The sequence below is a fragment of the Stereum hirsutum genome (genome assembly GCF_000264905.1).
Source record: "Stereum hirsutum FP-91666 SS1 unplaced genomic scaffold STEHIscaffold_6, whole genome shotgun sequence".
Taxonomy (NCBI): Eukaryota; Fungi; Basidiomycota; class Agaricomycetes; order Russulales; family Stereaceae; genus Stereum; species Stereum hirsutum.
The window spans coordinates 2,223,411-2,247,954 of record NW_006763136.1 but is presented as its reverse complement, the minus strand read 5'-3'; the positions used below and the strand labels follow the sequence as shown (position 1 = coordinate 2,247,954).

At 51.5% G+C, this 24,544-nt stretch overlaps 5 protein-coding genes across 5 annotated transcripts; 3 read left to right on the top strand and 2 right to left on the bottom strand.

Annotated features, from left to right (window-relative positions):
- Nucleotides 1-5: 5 nt before the first annotated feature.
- Nucleotides 6-2,329, top strand: STEHIDRAFT_78780 (SET domain-containing protein). The gene is made up of 9 exons (XM_007303248.1): nt 6-255; nt 319-464; nt 527-691; nt 751-778; nt 843-988; nt 1,048-1,245; nt 1,305-1,482; nt 1,549-1,668; nt 1,725-2,329. The coding sequence occupies exons 1-9, from the start codon at nt 120-122 to the stop codon at nt 2,264-2,266; spliced, it is 1,659 nt and encodes a 552-aa protein (XP_007303310.1). The 5' UTR covers nt 6-119; the 3' UTR covers nt 2,267-2,329.
- Nucleotides 2,330-4,329: 2,000 nt separating this feature from the next.
- STEHIDRAFT_110848 (uncharacterized protein) lies at nt 4,330-5,290 on the top strand (the record flags this gene model as incomplete). The annotated part of the gene is made up of 4 exons (XM_007303827.1): nt 4,330-4,576; nt 4,643-4,678; nt 4,908-5,042; nt 5,115-5,290. 4 exons carry the CDS (start codon nt 4,330-4,332, stop codon nt 5,288-5,290), a joined length of 594 nt encoding a protein of 197 aa, XP_007303889.1.
- A 618-nt stretch (nt 5,291-5,908) lies between these two features.
- On the bottom strand, nt 5,909-7,313 carry STEHIDRAFT_131009 (uncharacterized protein; the record flags this gene model as incomplete). The annotated part of the gene is made up of 3 exons (XM_007303826.1): nt 5,909-5,992; nt 6,142-6,225; nt 6,300-7,313. 3 exons carry the CDS (start codon nt 7,311-7,313, stop codon nt 5,909-5,911), a joined length of 1,182 nt encoding a protein of 393 aa, XP_007303888.1.
- A 7,027-nt stretch (nt 7,314-14,340) lies between these two features.
- STEHIDRAFT_168370 (uncharacterized protein) lies at nt 14,341-16,044 on the bottom strand (the record flags this gene model as incomplete). The annotated part of the gene is made up of 4 exons (XM_007303825.1): nt 14,341-14,595; nt 14,646-15,480; nt 15,544-15,860; nt 15,915-16,044. Coding segments are annotated over 4 exons (1,537 nt in total), but the record flags the coding sequence as incomplete, so codon positions are not given.
- Nucleotides 16,045-21,860: 5,816 nt separating this feature from the next.
- STEHIDRAFT_56660 (uncharacterized protein) lies at nt 21,861-24,251 on the top strand (the record flags this gene model as incomplete). The annotated part of the gene is made up of 5 exons (XM_007303190.1): nt 21,861-22,059; nt 22,237-22,250; nt 22,304-22,504; nt 22,566-23,432; nt 23,505-24,251. 5 exons carry the CDS (start codon nt 21,861-21,863, stop codon nt 24,249-24,251), a joined length of 2,028 nt encoding a protein of 675 aa, XP_007303252.1.
- Between the last annotated feature and the right edge of the window lie 293 nt (nt 24,252-24,544).

Here is a 24,544-nt window from a genome sequence, read left to right as displayed (position 1 = left end):
TGTCGTCGTTTTCTAACTTGCGCTCCGAGCGAAAGAGCAAAGAGTCGAAATCTTTTGTCTCTGGTAGTACGATCGCTGCGACATCTGCAGATGGGCAGAGTTCTAAGGAAACTTCAGAGATGTCTACAGAGCTGGTAAAGAAGGTTGCTGAGATACAATCTGAACCATTATACGCTGCATTGCCATCTTTCCTCGATATCCGTACTTCTTCTACTGATGGGCGCGGGATCTGGGCGAGAGAAGCCCTGTCTGCCGGTTTGTGACCCCCCACACTATTTATTTGGTGGGCAATAAGCTGACGATCTTGCTTCCATCCAGGCGCCACACTGATGGCCTTGAAACCACACGTCCATGTACTATCAACTCGAAACTTGGAGCTGTACTGCTCTGCTTGCACATCTCCTGCGCCGGTAACAGGACTCAAGCGCTGTACTCGGTGTCGGGTCATTTGGTACTGCAGCACAGTAAGAAATTTTACCACCTAACTTTCGCGTCGGTTCATCACTCACGATACACCCATTTTTAGGCTTGTCAGAACAATGACTGGACAATGCATAAGCCGGAATGTGCAGCCATACAACGATGGGCTGCTAACGCTCCTTCGCCCGACGTGTCCATCCCTGCCGAACCCATCCGGTGCCTTGGTCGGTTACTCTGGAGGAAGCAGAAATTGCGCTCTTCAAGTACCTGGGTAAGGAAATTCTTTGCGACTTTGAAGCAGCGAAATCTATCTTAATTTGCGCTCTATAGGCTAAGGAGGTCGATGGCTTGCAATCTCGTACGCGCCATGTACAAACTCGATGGAGGCAAGCTGAACTCATGTTTTGATGCCGATTCAAAAGATAGGAAGGACCTACAACCGTCTACCTACGAATCACACACCCATCTTGCCCATGCGGTGGTGAAATACCTAGGACTCGATGCTCCCGGACAACTCGGGGCATACGGCATTACCACTGCGGCCGATCTCGTCGACCTCATTTCGCGGGTTAGACGACCGTTTGCCTCGCACTTGTTTCGTGGATTGATATTGACCTGCGTCTACAGTTTATCACGAACTCAATCACCTTGACTGCACCATCGTTGACACCTCTGGGCGTCTCAGTTTCTCCCTTAGTAGCTTTGATCAATCACTCTTGCGATCCAAACGCTGTCGTGGTCTACCCGAGATCCACCTCCGACCCATCCCAGCAAGAGCCGCAGATGCAGGTCGTCGCTATCAAGAATATTGCCCCGGATCAGGAGGTAAGCTCCAACAAATATTCTCGGACATCCATTCTGAAATAGCTACTTCGGGCCCCAAGATTTTCACCGCGTATATCGACACGACGATGCCGCGAGGCCACAGGCAAGCGGCTTTGACTACCACTTACAACTTCACCTGTAAGTGTAGTTTATGCTCACAACCTGACGGGATGGATCTTCGCGAAGCTATTTGGTGCCCCAAAAATTGCGGCGGAACATGCCCTCTACCCACCGAAGGTGATCCTTATTCTCTCGTATTCGGATATTTGCGGAACACTGACGGCCAATTACATGTTTAACCAGAAAATACTCTCAGTCGCTGCGGGAAGTGCAAGGCTATTGTATCTTCCACAGATTCCGTGCTCGACGCATTGCGAGTCGGTCAGGAGGCTCTTCAAAAGGCAACATCACTTCAACTAACTGGTACGTGATGCCTTCACTTCGGACGTGGGCATTGAATTCACATTTGAGTATCATAGAAACTGCCAAGGCTCTCCAGCTTACTACGAACATTATTCCTATCCTCACCTCCTCTAAACTGACGCCCTCTTCTCATCCTCTTCTGGCTCTCACCCGTCTGCACCAAACTCTTCTGCTCGCAACTCTCCCATCGACGATGACTCAAGAAGCACTGGACAATCTCATCCTTGCAACGTCATCCACGGTCGCAGGTCTTTCAACCATCCTTACACCGGGGCATCCTATCCGCGCTCTCGCCATCGCTGAATTGGGCAAACTCCTCGCAGTCGATGAGCCCTCCCCCGCGCCGGATGCAAATAACCGAAAGTTCCCTCCAAGTGGTCCTGCTCGGCTAAAGGCCGCACACGATACGCTCGTTCGAGCGAGAAGCGAGCTGAAGGTCGGATTCGGGGCAAGGAATGACGGTGGGGAGGTCGGGAGGGAGGTCAGAGAAATGGTGGTAAGGCTTGAGAAAGAGCTTCAAGTTTGGAAACAGGGTGTCAAAAATGTCATGGAAGACACTCCAGGCCTCAAAAAGCGGGGTAGCGGTGGCTCCAAGTAGGCTACAGTGCTAAGTGTGTAGAGGGTTGATTCTCTCGGATTCAAACTGAGGGGCGATCTTGACCCTTTCCTCTGCTATAGGCTTCGACGGAGCCATGTCGGCTTTTGCCTGGCGCAACAGCGACTGTTACCTCGGTAGGCGTTTTGTTCGGCGATGACGCCATGGGAAGGATCGAACATAGTAGCCGGCAGGATAAGCAACTTGTGAGAACATCGAGTTACGACTATGAGATACTGTTCACTTCATTTAATGGTGAAAGCAAGACGCGATGGGAATGGAAGCATAAGGGATTATGTCGAGTGTTGTGGTAAAGACTCGGAATAAGCATGACTCGTGAAATGATGTCCATTTCCGAGAATGTGATCCGCGAAGATATAACACCCTTTTGTTTGAGTCCACGCTGCCTTGATGGGAAGCAACATAAAGAAGATTCCCTCGCTTGCTTTTATAGTGATACAAAACGAGAAACTCATGCCTTGCGGGTGGAGTTAGTGACTCGACGCTAAAAGGGACGACCGATGAGCAGCAGCTTCGTCTCACACTACGCTTTGAAAAGCCTCACACTCGCTGGATCCAGTATACAAGACACCATAACCGTGTACCCAACAGCTAACAGCCAAGAAATATTGGCCTCATCCATCAGACGATTCCTCCCGACTTTTCCAGGTCTTTGGAATGTTCATGCTCCTCGCCGAAGGATGACTCCTTCTGATAGTTTTTTCTCTATGCCTACGGACGAGGTTGGCTGCAAATCTCTGGGAAGTAAGGTTATGCATATCGCAGTTTACCGTGTGCCAGCGTTCCAGTCTTGAAGCTTGGAGCTTGGAGCTTGAAGATCAGAAATGCGTCCGTGGTCCACCAACACTGTAGTTGTGGACAGATATCATCTTAGGGTAAGATTCCATTCTAGAGGTCCGCGCGCGACCCGCATGACCCCTATGTCTTTTTTGGGAGGAATATCTCTTTGTGTAGTCGTCGTGGGGATATACTGGGACAGAGTGGCCCTTCCAGGGATCTAAATTTGAAGTTGTGCCTCAATGATGCAGAAATCGTGCAGGACATGTAACTTGCCTGATCCGTTGTGAAGTTCAAGGCACAAGGACGGCATGCTGACGTCGATATTAGACGACCTCGGGGCCGACAATGTTAGAAGCGGAGTTCACGGGGAGAGCAGTTGAAGGAGCAGCGGAAGCCCATGTCTAAGGAATGCGTTCAGTGGTAAGGACCCAGAAGACGAGGAGAGCGAGGTTTGAGCCGGTTTCTGCCAGTGAGTCCGCGGACTTTTGAGCACAGCCAGATAGAAGGAAGGCGCCTTCAAGTTCATCAGCCATAGCAAGTGATATATTAGATCATCTATGCATGGTCAACTGGAGATGAATGAAACATTGAAAAGGGAAACAACCTCCATGAAATCTCCCTAGAACTCAATCAGCAGCAGACCACTCGCATGACTCTGACGAGGTAAAGAAAGACCAGACTGAAAAGGGAGCAGTCGGAATCGTATGAAGGCCGGTCACTCAATTCATCAACGGATACCTCATCGTTGCTGTTGCCTCCCGGTGTGGTTTTAACGGTGTTTACGGCGGTATTTCCCGTGTACCGCAAGATCATCCTTCCAGTCAAGACCGCCCGCACTGACACCTTGAAGCCCGACGTCAGGGGAGTTAAGAGCCGCCTCCCCTGGAATCGCAGGACAATACTCAGCGCTCGGCGGCGATTCCATGAATCAAAGGGTCTGAGGTTTGTGATATGACGAAGGCCTGACAGCGACAGAGAAGAGTGGAAACCCAGAGTTAGACGCTTCCAAGAAGGGCCATGGATACGTACGCACAGCCATCAGGGAGCCTGAACGGCAGCACGGATTCGTTGAGCCATTTGAGGCGTGGCACATCGAGCAACCCTATCCAGAGAGATGAAGCAGAAATATGACTGGAAAACCCGAAGTCGTTCAACGTTCAACGTCCCGTTCCGCCGGGGCGGACTGGGAGTCATGAGTCTGATCAAAGTCGTCACACTCGCGGACGATTCAACACACTGGGGAAGAGGAAGCAGGGAAGATCAAGATGTGGTTGATGTTGACGTTACTCTTTGCCACTGAGAGAGTTCATCTCAGTCGAGATGATAGGACGGGGCAAGCTTCTTTCGCGACTGCATTGTGTGCGGCTGAGATATTCTCGAGGGAACTCTTCGAGACGGGAGAAGGAAATCCGTGGAGCGTACTTGACGGGGATGACACATGGGTATCTCTGTCGCCGCGGGGATCAAGAAGGGCTCAGAGAGAGAAGAACGATCCAGAACAGGACCTGCGTTGTAAGTTTGTGATGCATCCCAGGTTGTCACTTCTCGAACGCTCTGGATACGCATCTACACTTGTAGGTCCAAGTGCAAGCCCGGCGGAAATACGTGGGACCAGTGAGGCCGTTGGAGTTCACTTGGACACAAATTGCAGCGTCGCTTGAGCCGCAAGGAAAGAGGTCGCTGAAGAGAGTATTCGGGGAATGAACTCGATGGGTGTCGCAGTCCATATCTCCGGCGCTCAATGGAAACTGGTATCCGAGCGACGAGATGACGAGTAAGGAAAACCTTCCTTCCTTCCTTCCTTAGACTCCTTGAAGAGCGACAATGCAATGCCTATCGAAAGATTCATATATCAGCGGAAGCAACGGTAAGAACAGAAATGCGGATAGCACAAGGCACGCGAACGATGGAAGTAGATGTGTATACACACAAAGTAAGGCGGACCAACAGAAACAAGGCAGACGCACTGCGACTGCAGGTAAGTTACCAGAAAGAACAATGAAGACACGCCTATGCGCAACATCAAAAAATAAATCTGTGGTATGACTAGATTTCGAGCGCAAGCGGCGAGGCGAGGCGAATGAAAGGCTTAAACATGACTATAGCGACAACGAAGGTAGGATAATTTTCGAACGCGAAAGGGCCGAAGAACGCGAAGAGCGAAATGAGGTGACAGAGAACGCAAACGCAAGGAAGAGTAGAGTTCTAATGAATGTGGACAGCTGAAGCAGAGATGCGAGCATAGCATAAATGAGAGGCAAGGATCGAGGTAGGATGTGTATGTTGGGATGCATAGAGATATAGTGTGTGTATGCGGATGTGTTTGAAAGTGAGTTCGAGATGCAGCAGAAAACCCATGCACGTGGCCCAAAGCCCAAAGTTGAGAACAACGATAACGATGAACACTTATGCGACAGTAAAGATGAAAGCAGAGACCGAGATGCAAGGAGCGTGACTAGAAATGAATGGCAGAGTAAGCATACAGAGAGCGTTGTGTTACAGTATTTCGGTCCAATGGGAACAATAAAAGAGAGATCTAGCAAACATACATCCTATAACGCGCCTGTGCGAGGCAAATAATGGGTTATAGGTGAGAAGTAGACAGAACGCAAGAATGCGTAAGAATAGCGACTGTCTGAGGTTGTTTTACAGGCAATGCCGATGGGACAGCGAAGTCCAAATCGGTGCCGGCAGGGAGTGCCCTCGTTGAGGAGGTGCTGGCCATGAAGACGGAATGTAAACGGTGGCAAGCTTGAAAGACGTGCTGGAAGTCTCGTAGCAGATGTCGTCGACTCGGTCGTGCGTCCTCCGGGAGGAATCATCAAGAGCAGATAGGCGAGCAAGCTAGACGCGCTTCGAGCTAGAAGCCCACGAAAGCGCGACGCTACCTGCACCCTCGATGAAAACCTGAGCTTGAAGTCGGCAGACCTAGGAAAAGACATTAAACGACGAGTCAGTGACAGAGATCCCGAATAGGCATACGCGCGGGGAATTTCATGTCACGGGCGAACAAAAGGTAACGTGGACGGGGCGTGGCGTCCCATAAAAGGGTAACTCAGCAGAAAAGGCGTGCTCACCGTATCAGCGACAGACGATTTCTTCCATGACACTTGCAGCACACCATTGGGCTTGTGCGAGATCTTTCGAACCTCACCAAAGCTCTACACGTACAGGCAGGTAAGTCAATAATCTTCTTATATGCTTCACGGGTCTAGCGGCGAAAAACTCAACGAACCTCGCACCACGTCCTGATCGCCTCCTCTGCGCGTGCATCGGTTACGGGGAGCCCACTGACGAGCAACTTCTTCGGCTTGCCCATACCACCGAGTCGCCTCGTTGTTCCCATAGTGGATTTCCCGCTAGCAACGCTACCGAACGAGAGTCTACTGCGGCTGATATTCTTCCAGTCGAGGCTGGGCTTGCCCCCGTCTGTGCCCGTTCCAGCACCACCATCCACGTCCGTCTCGTATACAAATGAGCGCTTCGAGAGACTAGCACTGCGACTGGGCGAAGTGGGCGGCGGGAAGTTGAGATAGCCATATTGGCTGGCGCTGGTGAAGCCGCTCGCAGATATCGTGCTCTCCTCTCGGTCGACACCAAGGCTGCTGTTCAGAGGCATGCTCCTCATACTTGGAGTATATGGGAGTTGGATACGGTGCGCGTGGACTGTCTCATTCTGTTGTGGCTCCTCCTGCATGTCGAACAAACCGGACTGCGCTGAAGGTGCTGATTGCGAGATAAATCTGGAGTCGGAGTCGGTCGGCGACTGAGGAGCGGTTGGAGGAGGAGAGAAGTAATATTGCTGTGAAGGCGTGAGAGCCATACCGTCAGACTGGAAAGGGTCAGATAGAGGTGTGAGAGGCGGTGAGGGGGGGAATGTGGTTTGAGTGAACGAGGATGAAGGAGCGGCGGAAAGCGTGGGTGAACGAAGGGACTTCAGCCCAGAGAGAATTCGCTTTCTAAAGGACTTGCTGCTTCTGTCCTTGGGAGAGCCGCTGTCGACGAGGGTGAGGCTGGGCTTTGATTTGACCTTCGGAAGAGGCTTGGACGGTGTGGACGGAAGGGGGACTGGGTGCGAGGGAGAGCCCGAAGGGTTAGCAGAGGTGGCAACGCTCCATCTCGAGGCAGCAGCTCCACCACCCGCGTACACGTTCAGGAGCCCATCAGGCGTTCCTTGATCGAAATGGCGCACACTGTCGTCGTCCTCCACAACGGGGAGAGAAGAGTGGAGAAGAGACGATGGGTACATTCCCGGAGAGGGTGTAGGAGGAAACGCGGATGAGAAGGATGATTTGTGAGTAAGGGCAGGTGTATTGGAACCGAGGGGGGTCGGAGTTGGAGTGGTGGGTGAAGGAGGCTCAGAAGGGATATAGACTGCATGGCGGAGAGCAGGGGAACTGCCGCCATATAGAGAGCCTGGAGCGGGAGTATCCAGGCTTGAGTTGACGGATGAGAGAGTGGTGGATATGGAAGGGAAGCGGGTGGATTTTGTGCGGCTCCGGAGGGATGCGTACGATGCGGAGTTGTTGAGTGCGCGAGGGGAGTACTCGGCGGGGTGCGACTCCGGGGCGTCCGTGCTGAGTGCCAAATGTTGAATGGATGGTTTGGAGCGAACTCTTGGAAAGGCTTCAGCGGCAAACGAGTTGCCGATGGGCGAGGAGGGCGATGACGGGGGCGAGGAGTAGCCGGTCGAGAGAGGGGAAGAGGGTTGGAAGGGAATGTACTGCGTCCAGTCGCGCGACTGAGCAGGCTCTTCTCCTGGCACGGAGGGCAGAGGCTAAGAGGGTCAGGCAAGGTAAGTCATTTATTTGTGGCCCAACTTGGTGTGGCGAGACATACCTTCTCGCGATCCGAGAGTGAGCGGGAGTGTTCGTGGCGCGGACCGCTGGGCAATCTCCACGAATTCATCTCGTGCATGAGCACCTCGATGGCTTCGTCGCGTCCCTCGTCTTCAAGGTCGGGGCCACTGCACTCGCTGTGCGTGGGTACAATCTGGTCACGTGAGCAGGTGAACGCCGTTTCGAACCGCGAATTGGAGGCACAGGCGGTTTCCTCTGCGATGTCCGAGCAGGGCTGGTACCGGGCCACAGGGAAGACAAAGTCGTCATCGAAATTGTCCGGTAGGAGAGCTGATTCGCGACAGGCGACGTGACCTTCGTCTGAATCAGGGAGGGCGAGTCTGTGTTGGGAGGATATCCAGTGGTTGAGGCGCGCGTCGCGGACGTCCTCGGCGGGTGATTCGACGTCGAAGACGGTGTGTGGCGACATGGTGGCGCGTGTGCGCGTGGATCAATGTCTTCGACGGAGGGCGGGCGGCGGGGGGACAGGGAGGACGAGCAGGGGCCTCGGCGGGAGAGCCGTTCGGGGCTGATTTATATATCTGCTTCGTTGGATTTTCATGGGAGGCGAGGGAACAGGGTGTGCGATTATGTAACACAAGCGTAGACGAAGTCGCAGACCATCCCTCGGATTTCCCCGCGCTCGGCGCCTCGCCCAATTCGTCCTTTTGGGAATAAGCTTTCTCTCCAGAAACCCCGTCCGCGTGGCCGGCGAAGGCTACCCTCTTTCCCCCCGCAACTCGTGCTCACACCTCGACCAGTCCCCGACTCCTTTCCTCTCCATTCGCAACGATCAATGCCCATGGAAATCGCAGCACAATATTCTCCAGTTCATAACGCGTACATGTCTCCAGCAACCGTCGCCGCCGCCGTTTCATGACCCTCGCTGTCGACGCCGGCTCGTACTATACTAGGCTCTATTTCTTCTCCTTCTCGACGGCCTCCTTTCTTGGCCGTTCTATGAAACTCGAGTCGCATTTGCCTCCGTCTTAGATAGGATATCCTGCCTAGCGCGGTCTTCTATTGGTCCACCCATTTTCCTACTTTTTCGCTTTGATTATCCCTAAGCCTATCTCTGTGCTCTCCACCAGCTGCATCTGCAGCACATTGTCAACCATCCAAATCCCCATCCGATGTCTTACTTAACCATCACCGTGTGTGCACATTTCCGGTCGCGGCGACCGTTGCGGGAGCGCAATACCGCCATCTTCTTTCAATATCAACTGCTATCAGCGAAGCAGCCTGCCTGGGCGTGTGTGTGGGAGTACATATTTTCCTTCAAAGCGTTCTCCCCTGTGTCCCAAAGACGATCGTCTGGATGTATGTACCTTCGTTGTGAACTATAATTCCATCTGGTTGAAGGAACTGCCTCGAGCGTACTCCTGTTCCTATTCGTTCACAGATCGATCATCTCGCAACGCGTATCCTCTCGACAACTGCAAAGAAGAGCGACGATTACTCACCTTTTCTGGCGATTTTCGGACGGTCCAGACCCTGACGTTTTTCGGAGGTTCGTGCTCCGCCAGCTGATTATCTGCCCAAATACTCACTCATGATGCAGAAAATCTTGCTCTCCCTTCAGCCAATGGAGATTTTTACACCTCGTCTCTTTCTCCTCGGCCTTTTCGTCTCGCTAGCTCGCAATGGCCATACCATGTCTTGTTCGTCGATTCCCATGCGATACTCCTACGCGAGCACCGTGAGTTGGAGTTAAGGTTGCATGAGTTCCCCGACTCGGGCCGTGCGCACTGATTGAGGTTGCCGGCGGCCCTGCATGTGTCCTGTGCAAAAAAAGGAAAGTTATAGAAGAAGGATGAAGCTTTGAAGGCCTGGAAAGGTGACGTCGGGTGACCCTTTTCAGCTCTCCTTTCTTCCCTGATTTTCTTCTTTCCATCAATCCGTCGAAATCTCTGCGCTTCAGCAGCCGCACCGCGGCGAACTTGCGGCCGACGTATGATTTATTCCCTTCATAGATATGGCTAGCCTTTCTGAACATCCAGCGGAGTTGAGTGGGATGTTCTGCGGTCGATGCGCTATGGACCATTCAGTGGAGTTGTCGCACTTAGGATATTCGTGCTTCCTTCTTTCCCCGCAGTTCAATCTTGGCGCAGGCATTCAGTCGGTATTTTCACAGAGAGCCGTACCATCGCCATGGATATCGCCGCACCGTCTGTCTCGATCTCGTCTCAACAGCAAAACGAGAGACGATATATCTCAGACGACTGCGTCGCTTCTGAGGCTTTCAACAGACTCTTCTCCGGGTTGACGGCATGCGAACGGACGTGGTAAACCCACAACGGAACCTTGGGAGAAAGAAGCGCTCGTATGTCTTCGTGCCACATCGTACAAACCTCGAACATGAAACTATGATCTGTTAGAGGGATCAATTTCGTCTCACTGACGCTTCTCCTGATTCTCACAGGAGGATCTCTTGGGAGAAAGAACTCGGAGCGCTCACCTATACACACCTCTACCGTTCCCCAGCCGACGTTCGCAAAGCGGCGAACCGTCGGTATGTACGTCCACTTCATCGGTCATTCTCTTCGAGCAGCTGCGGGAGACTCACTCGCTGTTTACAGGACTTTCTTTGACGTTGTCCGCTTTCGATCATCCGCGCCTGCTTCCGGACGCCACCTCACGTCCATCTCGCTTATTCGAGGTGAAACTTATGGTATCGTTTCACTTCGGTCTCGCCGGATCTAAGTATGCTGCCTTTCGCTGTCTATCATCCGTCACCGACTAACGTGCACTAACATTGATCTTGCAACATATCCGTCTTTTTTGCTTCGTTCACGATCCGTTGCGCGACGCTACTAACGGCCCTCGCCAAGATCAATGTGGCGCGCCTCGTGATATCGCCGTCGTATATCATCGGATCGCCGTCCTCAAATATACCCTTTCCGTTTCATGGCTGATTGACGCTGCTCTAGCTCAAGCACCGTGTCCAGTTTCGTGTATATGGGTCTCACCTAACACGGGAGGAGGCATGGACCATCTACGCACTCGACCATGATAACATCCCGTTCGGGTCGATCTTCCAAGATACTTGTGGAAACATCTGCACACATGCTACGACTGCTCTAAGAGGTCTCTCGGGCGCGTTACCGCCTTCCAAGTGTCGAAGTATCCGATCTCACTCGGGTATCACAGGTAGTAGTATTCTATTCCTCGACGACACATACGACAGTTCTATACAATAAGGACACCGCCCTAACTGCATGGAAGAGAGAGGACACTTCATATAATCCGCAGTTCTCCCTCTCTATATGCACTCAGCATGAATCCTGCTCCTTTGTCCAAGCTCCATATACCTGCTCATTCTTACACGCCACCAACCCTACCTACTGCCATATTGTCGCCACAACCAGCGCTACCGGATGGTCCACCGGCTTTTTCCGTCCCAAATTCCCTGCGTCTTTCTTCCAGGCCTCCAGCTTGCTCCTCGGACTCGAATATCGGTCTTGGGGCGTCCATCATGCATCAGTTCGTGCGCTCACATCGCCCCATCGCGTGCGCTTTGGACTGGAAATCTACAACCTTTACGGTATGCTTATTAGTTGTCAGGGTAATGTGCAGGGCGCAGCTGGGCTCACAGTATTTGCATCGTGCTAGTGCGTATATGGCACTTTTCCTCTCCGACACCCATCTTCGGGCTCTTCTGTATCTGATTGCGCGAAAGCACGAGCGAGTCGGCGAAACATGTGCACCTTCGACCACGCAGATATCATCCTGACGCCCTCCTTATGTATACGGCTTTGGGATTTTACTCAACTTTGTGGTGTTTTAGCGCTTTAGCATCGTGGACCGTCCTCGACCTCGGTGCCTACTCGCTAGTACGTCGACGATCGTCCACGATAGGCAGGTTCAATGTCCTAAAACTCATCCAAGCCACTGGCAAACGCAAAACACACTTCAAGGTTCCGACGCTCCACGCCTCTCGAACTACTCCGATGGGGGGCGGTCTACGGCATTATTGAAGTTTGTTCTTATCCTCATGTTCGGGGCACGCATTGAAGACTTCCTGATTGGAGGCAGTGTCTCAGCCGCTTCAGGCGGGGAATTGCTGGTATTCCAAGGGGCGTGCGAGACACAGTGTGAGAAACACGGTTACTCAGACCTCCCTTGGCAAGCGAACAGCTCTGATTCACCGGTCTGGACAGGCAGAAACTCGGAAAGAAAGGTGATGGACGTAAAAGTGACTTCATCTGCACTTTCGCTGGCATCATCGGTGTTCCAGTTTCAAAGCGTATTTTACTTCATCACCGGCTGCCGCTAGGGCTCTTGATTGGACGACGAATAGCACTCTGTCCCCGGATCAGCGCTTGACTCTGGAACTTCAGGACTTCGTATGAGCGCTTTGGCGGCTTTGAACGTGGTATTTTGGCAGCATGCCAGCTTTCATCGTCGACGTGGACCACGGACCTCTGCGTTTTATTATCTTGGAATGGTCCCCAGGGCTGTCCATAGTGATTCTATGCCCTTCGCACCATCATTATTTAATGATGCAGCTTCCCACACTCATTTTGGTTGACCTATTGTTCAAGAGGCCTTTAGAGTCAGCCTACTAATCACCCTCTACTCAAAACACTTTCGACTGATACTCGACTAGGAACCTGTACAAGAGCCTATCTGCATTTTGAACGACGATCCTCACCATGAACAGTGTAACACTTCACCCCATCCCGGCTTCCCCGAGGCAAAAACGAGGCTACGGATACGCTCTATTACTTACGTTCTTCAGCAGGGAAGTTCTGCTCACGCATCATCTTCAAGCATACTGAAGGAGTCGGAGAAGTCCTGCAATATGTACTTGTGTGTCTCGCCTTCCACAGAGCTTTCTATGCCTGACTGATCCTTGACTGTATCTTAGTGTGTCACTGAACCGACCCGATCCGCTTCGTGGCGCTCCGAGTCTTCATTGTTTCGTTCTTTTTTCGACTACGGCGTATTGAAATACTCACTCACGGAAGGCGCTCCCTGCGTACGCTTATTATCTTCTCTACTATCTTTGGATCTGGGCCACGATAAATTTGATCATGCCCTTTACCCCCTGCCCCCGATCGATGTTGGTTATGGGGTTTGGTGCCAGCTTACCTTTGAGCGCTCAGCAGCCAGCGCTGCCAGCTCTTCCTCCTCTTCGTCGATGCCTTCATGTACTGCACCACTAGCGTCTTACAAGGGTCTGAGCCATCTCCCTAACGCGTCGCAAGTGCTGCTGATCCGATAAACACGAGCTACGTATCGTCTGCCCGGTCAGACTTGCGCATTTGATATGTATCATGATCTCAATCCGACCAGAACCACCAGAACCGTCCGCTCTCGCTATACTCGGATCTCGCGGACATAGATTGCCTGCCTTTTCATCTGATCAAGTTATAATTCATGGGTCCCTCCATGGGGCTGTCGGACTCGTCAAACTGCTGGTCTCGCCCCGGTACTGTATGTAAGTTTCCTCGATGATTATATATGATGGCTTTGAGGCTGGTCGTGGTCGTCGCACGGCCATCATCGACTCGTCCGGACCGCAAAACGTATTTGCCACGTCGTTGAAGTTTTATGGGGCAGTCGTCCACTCACCAAACTTTCCACGCTATCCCGACCCGATCTTGATTTCGAGTGCCCTAAAGACTCACAGGTGATAAGTACCAGTGACGAATTGTAATAACGAGCAACTATTGAACAGATCGTTATACAGCTACTTACATCCCCTCCACCCATAACTTCACTCGACTCCTATGATCCACGGTTTGTGAGTCCAGTGTATAAGTACTATATAAGCATCATGCCCGACATCACACTTTGACAATTTCACTGGGTACCACGTTCTCGTGCATGCGGCACAGGGTTTATACTTGCGCGAGTGGCGCGCCACAGGGGCTCCCAGTCGTGATGCGACTGTCTTCTATTAGTGGGTACAATGATGAAAAGGAAAAGACAAGACACTTGCATTACAGTCACGATTGTAAGAAAATGGAAATACGCAAGGCTACGACTCGCAATCACAAGACTCAGAGTAGGAATAAGGGTCGAGAAAAGCACGAGGGAAAATTGAACATAGGCGATACAACAAACGAAACCGATGAGGATTTCCGTGGAAAAGACGGTTATATGTGACATAAATCGATCCACAAGAACTTCATGTATATATTCATTTGAGCAGTTGCGCTGTCGAGTCAGTACAGGTACTCGACGCCCTCTTTAAAAGTGCCTGTATGGCAAGCAGGAAAACTACAGAGGAAACTCAGGGTTTAGAAAGTTGAGGAGGAAACAAGGCTGCGACTGTAGGGCGCGGTAACGGAAAGAATTAAGCAATTGAAGATGTTTAAATTGTTTTCTGAGACGACAAGCGAGTTACAGGCCACCTATATTCCGCGTATTCAGATATGGACAAAAATCACGACGTTGTATAGCATTGACTTACCCTGACAGTCATCTTCTTTATCTTCCTTGTGCTGGTAAACATGCATATCGATACTCTCCCTTCAGGTTGAGTTGCAAAGGATGCTCTACATCCATAATCCAGATTGACCTAGGGCTTCTGCTTGGGTCCAATGTTCCAAGGTTGAGTATCATCGTGTGGAGTTGTTCTATAGCACGGATCCTCATCGTGCCGGGTACATCGTAGCGGGGTCTTATGTTCAGGTAGAGCGATGATAGTTTTGGAAGAGCGACCAAGACATCGATGACGGGGCGCTAGTGGAAGCGTGTCAGATTGGTCGAGCGTAATCGAGCAAGGCACGTACCATAGTATTTCCACGTATAGCGCATCTGCGGCTGACGGGAATGCGTAAGGAGATGAGATTCTGGCACTCTTGCAGCGCATGGACATTCCCTTCGTTGATAGACCAGGGACCATCATGTATGGCATCAATGGAGAGGTGCTCGAGAGACTGTGCATGTTGTTTCAACACTTGGGCATAGAAGAAGTCTGCCTCCTGGGACCCGAGGTTGCCGCGCTCGTCGTCAGACATGGACTCGCTAGTAAAGTTGAAGGTCAGGCGGGCCAAGCCATTCATAGATGCGATGCAACGGAGGACGTCCATGTTCACATAATCAAGACTGAGGCTCTCGACATGAATAACGGCATCTAGGAGTGGCGGTAGCGAGAGATAGGCGGTACGCATCATAGGGGTGGTCCAAACGTATGGAATCGTCAGGGATAGTTCTTTGAGAGAACGTAGATGTGGAGCGGTCGACTCATCAATGGCCATGTCAAGCCCTTTGAGGTCGAGCTTCTTCAATTGGAGAGGATGCTGACCAGAACTTTGCCCGAAAAGGGACGGTAGGTTAATTCGTTGATGGAACATACGATGACGATCGACCGCTACGATTTCAAGCCTTTCGATCTGGTGATTGTGAGCGATGAACTGTGCCGACTGCGTAGTCACTGCGTCTACTGCTGGTTGGTCATACGGGAGTACAATTTTGAGGCGGCAGTCGCGCAAATGTGGAAGTCGCTCTATCACTGGTGTAAACCTTGATATCGTAAGGTCCAAGCGTTGCAATGAGGTTCTCGAGGAGATAGCTCGCTGGATGACTTCGTATGTCCAGGCCGAGTCGTAGCACGCTACACTCCAGCTGCAGACGGATTCACGCTTAGGACGTTGCCTACATCAGGAGAGGAAAAGCTGAAGAGCTCACGACATAGATCTCAGGTTTGGAAGAGCAGAGATTGCTGGTTCCAGATACTCTCGCAAACAATTCTCAAGGTTCTGATACCGCGCGGTCTTGATAGGTCCTGACGACCGAGAAGGTGCCACAAGCTGGCCGATGTCGAGATGAACAGTATGGAGGGTAGCTGGAGATTTCTTGGAGGCGATCGCTCGGAGCCTCTCCCTGCAAGCGTCTCCCCTGGTGCGTCTATTTATCATCTTGATACTTCTGAAGACGAATGAATCGGCAATTTCTTTGAGAGTGGTGCACACAAGACGAAGTCGGAGGAGTTCTTCCTTCGTCAACTGATGTATAGCTGAGCATATAAGTACAATGTGTGGTATGAAAATGAGACATACCTTGCCAAATATCTCGAGAACAAGCTCAGTTGGAAGAGTACTTGATCCTGAACCGAGAAGCTGGACAGAGCTACACTGACTGTCATCGACTTCAGCATTAGGGCGGACCGCAGAGTATTCTTTATTCATTGTCTCTGAAGCGCGTCGTTATAATAAGGAGATCGAAGAGGAAGCGTAAAGCTAGAGTAGGCTAGATATTGCACGATGCGAGACGATGCGACGAAAAGTCGCATTGAAAGAAGAATCGGATGCTTCCGGGTCTTCTTGCATGCCATACTTGCCTCCCCTTCAAGCTGTACGAAAACACCGTAGTGATTCAGGCTCGTAGAAGTTGTTCAAGATTTCAGAGATTCTTTGCATCAACTTCCGAGCATATTTAAGCTTCAATTCAATCACTATTGGAACTACCCTCCTGCTGCAAGGCAACTGTGAGATACATTCGTGTGCGGCGCCACAGGGGTTTGTGCAGGCGCCACTCCGCACAACTAATTCACAAAAAAAAGTAGCTAGTAGACTGACTAAACGTCGTAGACAAGAATTGTGAGTCTAACTCAAGCAATATACACCTCTCAAGGCTGAACAAGCTCGTGAAGGCACTTCGCTCGCCACACTAATTCTCATCGCGACCCTCATGTGTGTGCTTCAGATCCTTCGAAGAGGCAGCCCACTTGTCGTTTCCGCCTTTGAAACGGTAGATGATTTCAGCTAGACAAAATATTAGTACCATGCTTTCTCTTGCTCAATACTGGCGAGGTGCTCACTGATGACGATAGTCAATACGACGAGACTCATCCACACAAACCAAAGAACCCGGACGGTAGTCGAGGTGCGATAGAGATCTGTCAAGGGAACATAATTTCAACACGAGAGATGTCAGGTAGAGGAGTATTATCCCATGAGTAGACGTACCGAGGGTCCCGGTGGAAAGGTAAAGCCCAAGCGAGACTGGAGTACTAATAAGCTTTCATCGCATTTCAATATTGGCTGGTATGAGAACGTACTGTTGACGAATCCAAGGGTCAAGATGCTCCAACCGAGTACCCAGCTAGAGGATAACATGCCGATAAGATGGTAGTCGTCTCAAGGAGAGAGGAATTCGACAAGCTGCACTCACTGAGGCCAATCCACAGACACGGTGTCGCGACGCCTGGAAGGGAACCGGTTGTGGATGAAAGATATGGTGATCCCCCACACAGACTGTAGTAAGAGCATTACTGCGAGAGAGAGTCCCAGTTTCTGTAGAACGGTCGTTTGCGTGCAGTGAGCGTGTCGTGGAGAACGATCAACTTACCTTGTGCGCGGAGCCCCATTGGTGGCTTCCGGATATGAAGATCTGTAGGCGAGTTGATATAGTCAAAGCCTAAAAATTCAAACGGAGAAGGCTCACGGAAATCGTGAAGCCAGCTACAAAGAATAGAAGAGCCAAGCCGTTGAATAGAATGTGGAACGAATACCACCACGGGCGAGGACCATTGCGTGGAGCACGCCGGGCGTATCGCGCTATGTAACCTCTGGAGGACTGTTAGGATCCACTGCGAGTTGCATAAACAACGAAACTCGTCCTACGAGATTGGCATGCTGAGACGAAACTTCAGCTTGGGACCATAGATGTGAGATGCGTCACTCACAGAACACCGAACGCGAGAAACATCATGACTCCATGAGCGCGAGCGGCACTCGTAAAGCTCGGAGTAATGGGCGAAGCACCTGGAAGATCCATAACGATAGTCTGTGTGGGGAGTAAAAGTAACGGCGTGCAAGGTTGGAACAGGAACACTGGGGCACTGCTGGGGAAAATACGACTGCGAGTGAGTTGCTTTATAAATTGACCAGGAAACGGAAGAGATCGAACGTGCCCGGACAGTCCAACGATCGAGCGGTGTTGCCGTTGGTGAACGCATCCCGCCCCATTGCCAGTCCAAGATCTGAATTGCGACCTATTATGGATGTGTCAGTACGCGGAACGTATCAAGTCAACGTCAGAGGTCGGGATTGCCTCCATGATCTGGCAGGATCTGTACACGGAAGACAAGGGCTAGATCTCTATCGGCGAGTTGTCATTGTTGACTTTCTTGGATTATTTCATTGATGCATAACTGTGGAATACACAACCATGACCATCTCCAGAGCGATACCACATTAGTATTCATACACGACGACAACAGCACAACGAGGTTCAAAGAGTACAGAGACCATGAATACCTCTCTTTCGCTCCATGTAAATTGTAATCGACCGTCCACAAACTATAAATTTGGATGAAGAAGACGATCCACGCGGCACTCACGTCTACTCAGCAAACTTGAACGCGTAACATTCCTGCAATCACGCATTCCTAGGACCGTTGGTCGCAGTTGTCCCGTTTTCGTTACCGTCAAGAGGCTTTTCTCCAATCTGTGTAGCCCCAGCCGGGTTACGCCAACGGTCATTCCCGTGGCGCGAGCTCCATCGGTGCATGCCTTCCGCTTTAATCGAAGACCGCCACGATCAGCTAAGAACTTTTCGAAGTAACAGAGTATCGATGATCATCGCAAGGGGATACATACCAGTGGCAATGCCCACGCAGAGCAACCCTATCCAAACAAAAGCAAGGATGTGTACCGTCTTCGAGCTTTGGAAGCCGTCTATGTGTTCGTGACAAAAAATCAGTGTTCGATTGTCGGTATTCCATTCAGAAAGTTGAGCGGAACGTACGAGTGGTACCACCGGGAATGTATAGTCCAAGCGGAACTGAGATTTGCGCCATCAGTATACGGGTATCCTTCACTGCTGCAGAGTGCAAGTGAGAATTGAGACGTACTGTTCGCGAAGCCCAATAAGAGGATTGTCCAGCCGAGGAGCCAACTGAGTGATCAGTGTTGCGATCGTCAGTCTCGGCAATGTAAACCATAACACCATGCTCACTGGGGTCGGTCAATGAAAGGGTGGTCACGACGCTGCATCGGATACCGATGATGGATCATTGCCATCGTCAGGCCTTCCAGAGCCTGCAAGAGGAACAAGATAGCTAGTGCAAGCCCAATCCTCTAGGTCATTCAGACGATACCGAAAGTCAGCTGTGTTGCAGAAATACTACAACGAATATGAATGAAGTCGAATTCACCTTGTGCGCGGACGTGAACTGCTTTGCTCCTGATATGAATATTGCGATGGTGAATCCGACGAGGAAGAATGCGAGAGCGAGGACGTTCAGGAGAAGATGAACGGGAAAGAACCAGAGTTTCGGTCCAGATTGAGGGAAGCGTCGGAGGTAGCGGGTCAGGATGGCTCTGTAAAAACCACGAGGATGGTTTCAGCTTTGGAAACTGACAGGCTGAATAGAGTCATACGAGGCGGGTACGCTGGAAGGTGTGCAAAAAGGTTCGGTCAAGGCGTCGTCTGTGATAGACTAAGGCGATACATACAAGACGCCAAAGGCAAAGAACATCATGACTCCATGAGCACGCTCCGCGGATCCAAGGGTTGGAGTGCTAGGGGTAGCACCGGAAGAGGTGTTTTCAGACATTACGGAGAATACTGTAGGCTGTAGGTCGTAAAGGCGTGAGCGAAAAAGATGATAACAAGACGGTAGATGCAGTGATATTCAATTGAGTATGCGCACCATGGTCTTTATACCTCGTAGGCTGAACATGTCAGTGGAGCTGTTGCTTCGCCAATGCAAGGGAGAGCCCTTTGTGTCATGTTGAAGCTGCATACATCATAGGTTATTTTGATGGTGAGAAGGAAGAATTCAGTTTCTGCTGCGGCTCCCACCTGCGACGGTAAGTATCAAGAGAGCCTGCAGGGCGAAGTTTGGACCGTACAAGAGCACAGAAAACTCTTAGGGAATGATACTTTCTGTGCAGAAAACCAGTGGCATTTCGATATAGACAAACTATGTGCTCGCAGGCCGTCAATGTGCAGGTTTTCTGGCCTTCGGTCAACAAGTATCTGTCTATGCAAGTGATTTCGCGACCAGGCTGGTCTCATTCGGGGTAGAAATTCTCATACTGTTTGTACCCGCGCCTTCACCAGTGACGCCACCTTTCCGTCCGGCCTATAAGAACTCGGGATTGAGAAATAAAGACCAGATGGGGAGCCCTGGTAGATCAAACTCGCAATCAAGCGGGACTGCATCCTCCCATGCCGAGAAAGAGGTGGAGTGAGACACAAGTCGGTTCAACGAGCGACAGACCTCAACGTACGTTCCGCAACTCTCGTGAATAAAACCGCCAACGACATCATCCACTCTTGACACCGACTGGCAACTGCATTCAAGATCGGCTTCTGGTAACCTTGGCTAAGCGACCCTGCACCTATTCAGGAGGTTGAAGTGGAGATTTTGCCAAGTAAAGGTGTTGGCGTTGTGCAGTGTTCAATCGTCGCTTACCGCTTGCACCCTATGGTGCAAACGGCTTAGACGCCGCCACTTTTGTACACGACGTTGAGGACGGTGCCGCGGGCCGAATTTTGAGAATTTTCACTATCCCTCTTCCAGAAACACTCCTTTTGATGAAAGGAAGAGTTCCTCTAGAGGGATTGTCCAAATTCTCAAAACCGGCAAAGTTGAACTTTTGGAATTGGCCACCCCGCCAGATAATAATATTTAAATCATTTGTTTATTATTTTCCGAAAAAAACAGGGGTGCCAGGAATTTTCTTTCAATAAATGGGGATTTCGACTTTCGCCCGACGAAATTGGCCACTGTACAAAAGTGGCGCTTACTAAGCCGTTTGCACCATACATAAGTAGGAAGGCGAGCTTGGCTGAAACTGCATATCATTCCGCAGCAAGTACTTTATGGAGAGTCCGAGCGGAAATATAGAAGAACGTTGGTTCTTGGCTCCGGTAGCAAGTCAGCAACAAGACGCCGCAGAGTAGTAGCGCTGGGCGCCGGAGATCATGAAGTTGTCAAAAATCCTGGATGACTATCCGAGGTGAGATCATTGAGTTTTTACACACCTCCAGATGTACAATCACAGGCGACGGATTCACGGCTATGGTCGACTCTGTGACTACGCCTGAGCTTAGCCTAAGCATTACCGTGGTGGCGTTTTGTACTAGGCAGCACGGACCGCACTTGGCTGTCCTGATATCTCAAGGGAAATATCAGAGAACTTGAAAGAGACAGGGGTGGGGTCTTATAAATAGCGCTAGCAGGGTGCTCGAGACTGTTCGAGTGCCGCATCGACAGTCGATAAAGCGTCCATCGTGACCTCCACCGGGGGTAGGATTCAGAATCAGAATCACAAGAAATCACAGGATAGAAGGCGCGCTTGCCTCTTGTATACTATCTGAGCAAAAGGCGGAACTCACTAAGGAGAGTCGCAATCATACGCGCGTATGGTTGCACGCAGTGTGTTCGGCAACCGGGGAGTGAAACGGTCTCAGTAGGCCAGTCGGAAAGAGTGAAAACGGCATTGCTGCTCATTGCTGTTGGTAAAATGCGACGGATAACGTCGAATTGACTAAAGAACAGATCGCTTCGGGGGTTCTGCTTGTGTATCGCGACGGATTTTGAGGGAGAGAAGACGTGTGTTACTTGTCAACGTGAGGGTGAAGAGGAAGAGGCGATCGTACCTACCGTAAGGGCCACGTTCGACTACAAATCGCCGTTTAGTGCTTACGGCAGGCAGCCCCGCCTAGCCCCGCACTGTTGATAAACCGTAGCGGGCTACGAGCCGCCTTGCCCCTTCATTTTCTTCCCGGATCATCGACCGTCTATCTACTTCTCCACCCCCACATAACAGCTCTTGTCCTTTGTTCTCGTCATCCATTGCGACGACCTCGAGCTCGAACCTTCTCGAATAGTTCTTCTTGAGCGCTCTCCTGGTCGCCGACATCATTAGGGGCCTCTGCTACCGGAGATGGCCCATGACACCTCATTGTTGCATCACACCGCATCCAAGGTGTACACGTCAGACTCCTCCAACACTCAAGCCGACGATTCCTCGTCAGCATCAGAGTCCATGGGCACCGACGCCACAGAGATTAGCACCCCAATCGAGTGGGACTGGGATCTCGAGCACGAAGACAGAAAGAAGGAGTCCAGGGCAGACGCGTCGCTGCATAGCGCTCAACCCTTCCTCGTAGATAGGAAGCTACTCAAAGATGTTGTTCGAGAGAAGATGGGATGTGAGGTTGGAAGGATCACTTTCTTGAGTTCTGGTGAGTCGCCCTGACATGACTCGCCACACTACTCGCTTTCCTCTGCACGTTCAGCAGCGGGAGGTACATACTCCTCAGAGCCGCTGTTACTTTTGTCGAGCTCTGCATTGTTCATGAGCGCTCGATTCTCCTACCTCGTTCTGAGTTGTGCTCACACCGAATCTGTTGCACGTACAGGCACATTCCACAAGGTGCGTCTCTCTGAAAACACGACACTCCCTTTGTCTGACATCCTTTTGTACAGGCTTATCTTGTCACTCTGTCTGATGGACGTGAGGTCATCGCCCGGGTAGCCCGCCGTTACATGCCGCGGTTGAAGACAGAATCAGAGGTCGCCACAATGTCATACATTCGGACCCACACATCAATACCAGTGCCAAACGTCCATTTCTACGACTCTAATCCCTATAACCGCCTCGGAGGAGAATACATCATCATGTCCAAGGTCTGTCCATTTTCTCCAATCATTCATTCCCGCATGTGATTCTGACAACGATTGTGGCAAGGCCAAAGGCGTTCCGCTCAGCACCGTCTATCATTCCATGTCACACGAAACACTCGTCTTGCTACTCAGCAATCTCGCATCACTCGTCATACCCCTTTTCGCCCACAGATTCTCCAATATCGGTTCCCTCTACCTTGGCCCGCCACCCGAAGGAGCGCGCTCTCCGCCACCCTCCGCATGGGCGTCCTCCGCACCGACGCCAACACTGAAGAACACGACTTTCAATCTCCCAAGCAGGCCAGCGTACACGTCCCGTGTGAGCACGTACCTGCAGGCGCCGAGCACGCCAACCACTGGCCAAGAATTCCACGTCGGCCAGATCATCTCTTGGCCCTTCTTCGGTTCCAATCGCGGAGACCTCATTCATCCTACCGAGATCGACCGTGGCCCGTGGCCTACGACGCGCGAGTATTTCCTTGCGTGCGCCACCCGGGAGATCAACGGCGTCATACGCGAGAATGAAGGCAAAGCAGCGCCGCATCGACTTCATCTCGACCCAGATGAGATTCGTGCGTCCAGGCATCATCATCTCCAAGCCGTTCCCGGAGACCGAAGCGATGAGAGCGACGAGTATGATTGGGAAGAGAGCGAAGAGGAGTGGGAAGGCCCGGGAGATGCGATCTACCGCGACTACAGGAAGATGCAGAGGAGCACGTTCTTGGTGGCTCATATGGCGGAGAGAGAAGAGGTGGCGAGAGCGGAGATGGGAAGATGGTTGAGGATGATGGACAGACTTTGTTCGGGTGTAGGGTTTGGGATAGAGGATCCAGGTGGGCATGGGGGTCCTGCGCCCGAAGAGTTCGGTTTGGACTGCCATGACTTGAGCTTGGAGAACATATTCGTGGATCCTGATGACCACGCCAAGATCGTACGTACCTGCTTTTCTTCCATCTTCCCCACATCAAGTCGCGCGTTCTTACAGCGGATCATAATTTTCTAGACATGTGTCATTGACTGGGAATCGACGACGATACGGCCCCTTTGGGCATGCGCCCACCCTCCCGCCTTCCTCCAATCCAGCCCCTTTACCTCTCGCCTCTTCCGAGAAGCCGTGTCTAAGCTCGTCGAGCGCCTTCCGTCCGCATCCAATCGCCATGCGGATCTCGCCACTCTGGTAGCAGAATGGCGACATTATGAGACCGCGGGTGCCCCTTTGCGCCTCGTCCACCGCTGCCTCGAATGGGACGGTTGGGAGGAGGGCCTGGTAGAGAGCATACTCGGACCCGAGGATCAAGAGGAAGTGTGGATTAAGGAGGTACAGGCAGAGGTCGATAACTACATTCGGACGACGCACAGTTCTGCAGCGAGCCCGGATCCGGGGACGACGGTTCTAGCTTCGAGGCATGGAGGAGGGGGATTCATGTCTGGGGAAGGTGAGAGCGATGATGGTGAAACCTCGGCGGCGAGCGTTGGGAGCATTTTGAAGCCGAATGGAGTGAGACGAAAGAGGGTCAGGACTCCGAAGAGGAGGGGTGTTCCGGGTTTGGGGAAGATGACGGCGTTGGCGGCGTCGGAGGAGAGTCAGAAGGAGAGGTTGCTGGATGGGACCGGTGATATCTGTGGAGGGAGGGGTGGTGAATTGGGCAGGAGGTTGGAGGCGTTACTGACGCTGAACGGGAACGGAGACGGGAGTGTGAGGAGGGGGGATTGGCAGGAGCATGAGGCGTACGACGCCGGGGAGGAGTGATAGATTAGTTGGAGATGCTGCTGCTACGCTCGGCGAGTAGTGTTTGGACGTTTTCTTGGTTCTCTCGCGAACTCTCGTGTTCCATTCATGATTTTCATCATTCCACATCCTTGCTTCTGCGTTAGCACGAGGTGCGTAGTGTATTTCTAGCTTGTACATCCGTATGCAATAGAGTGAGATATACCTTACCGATACATATGTACTGTACTGTCTTTTTGGTCACATGCGTATAAACTTTTATGACAATAGTTTCACGACATCTGTTCTTAGGCATCGGCCCTCAGGGCGTTGCC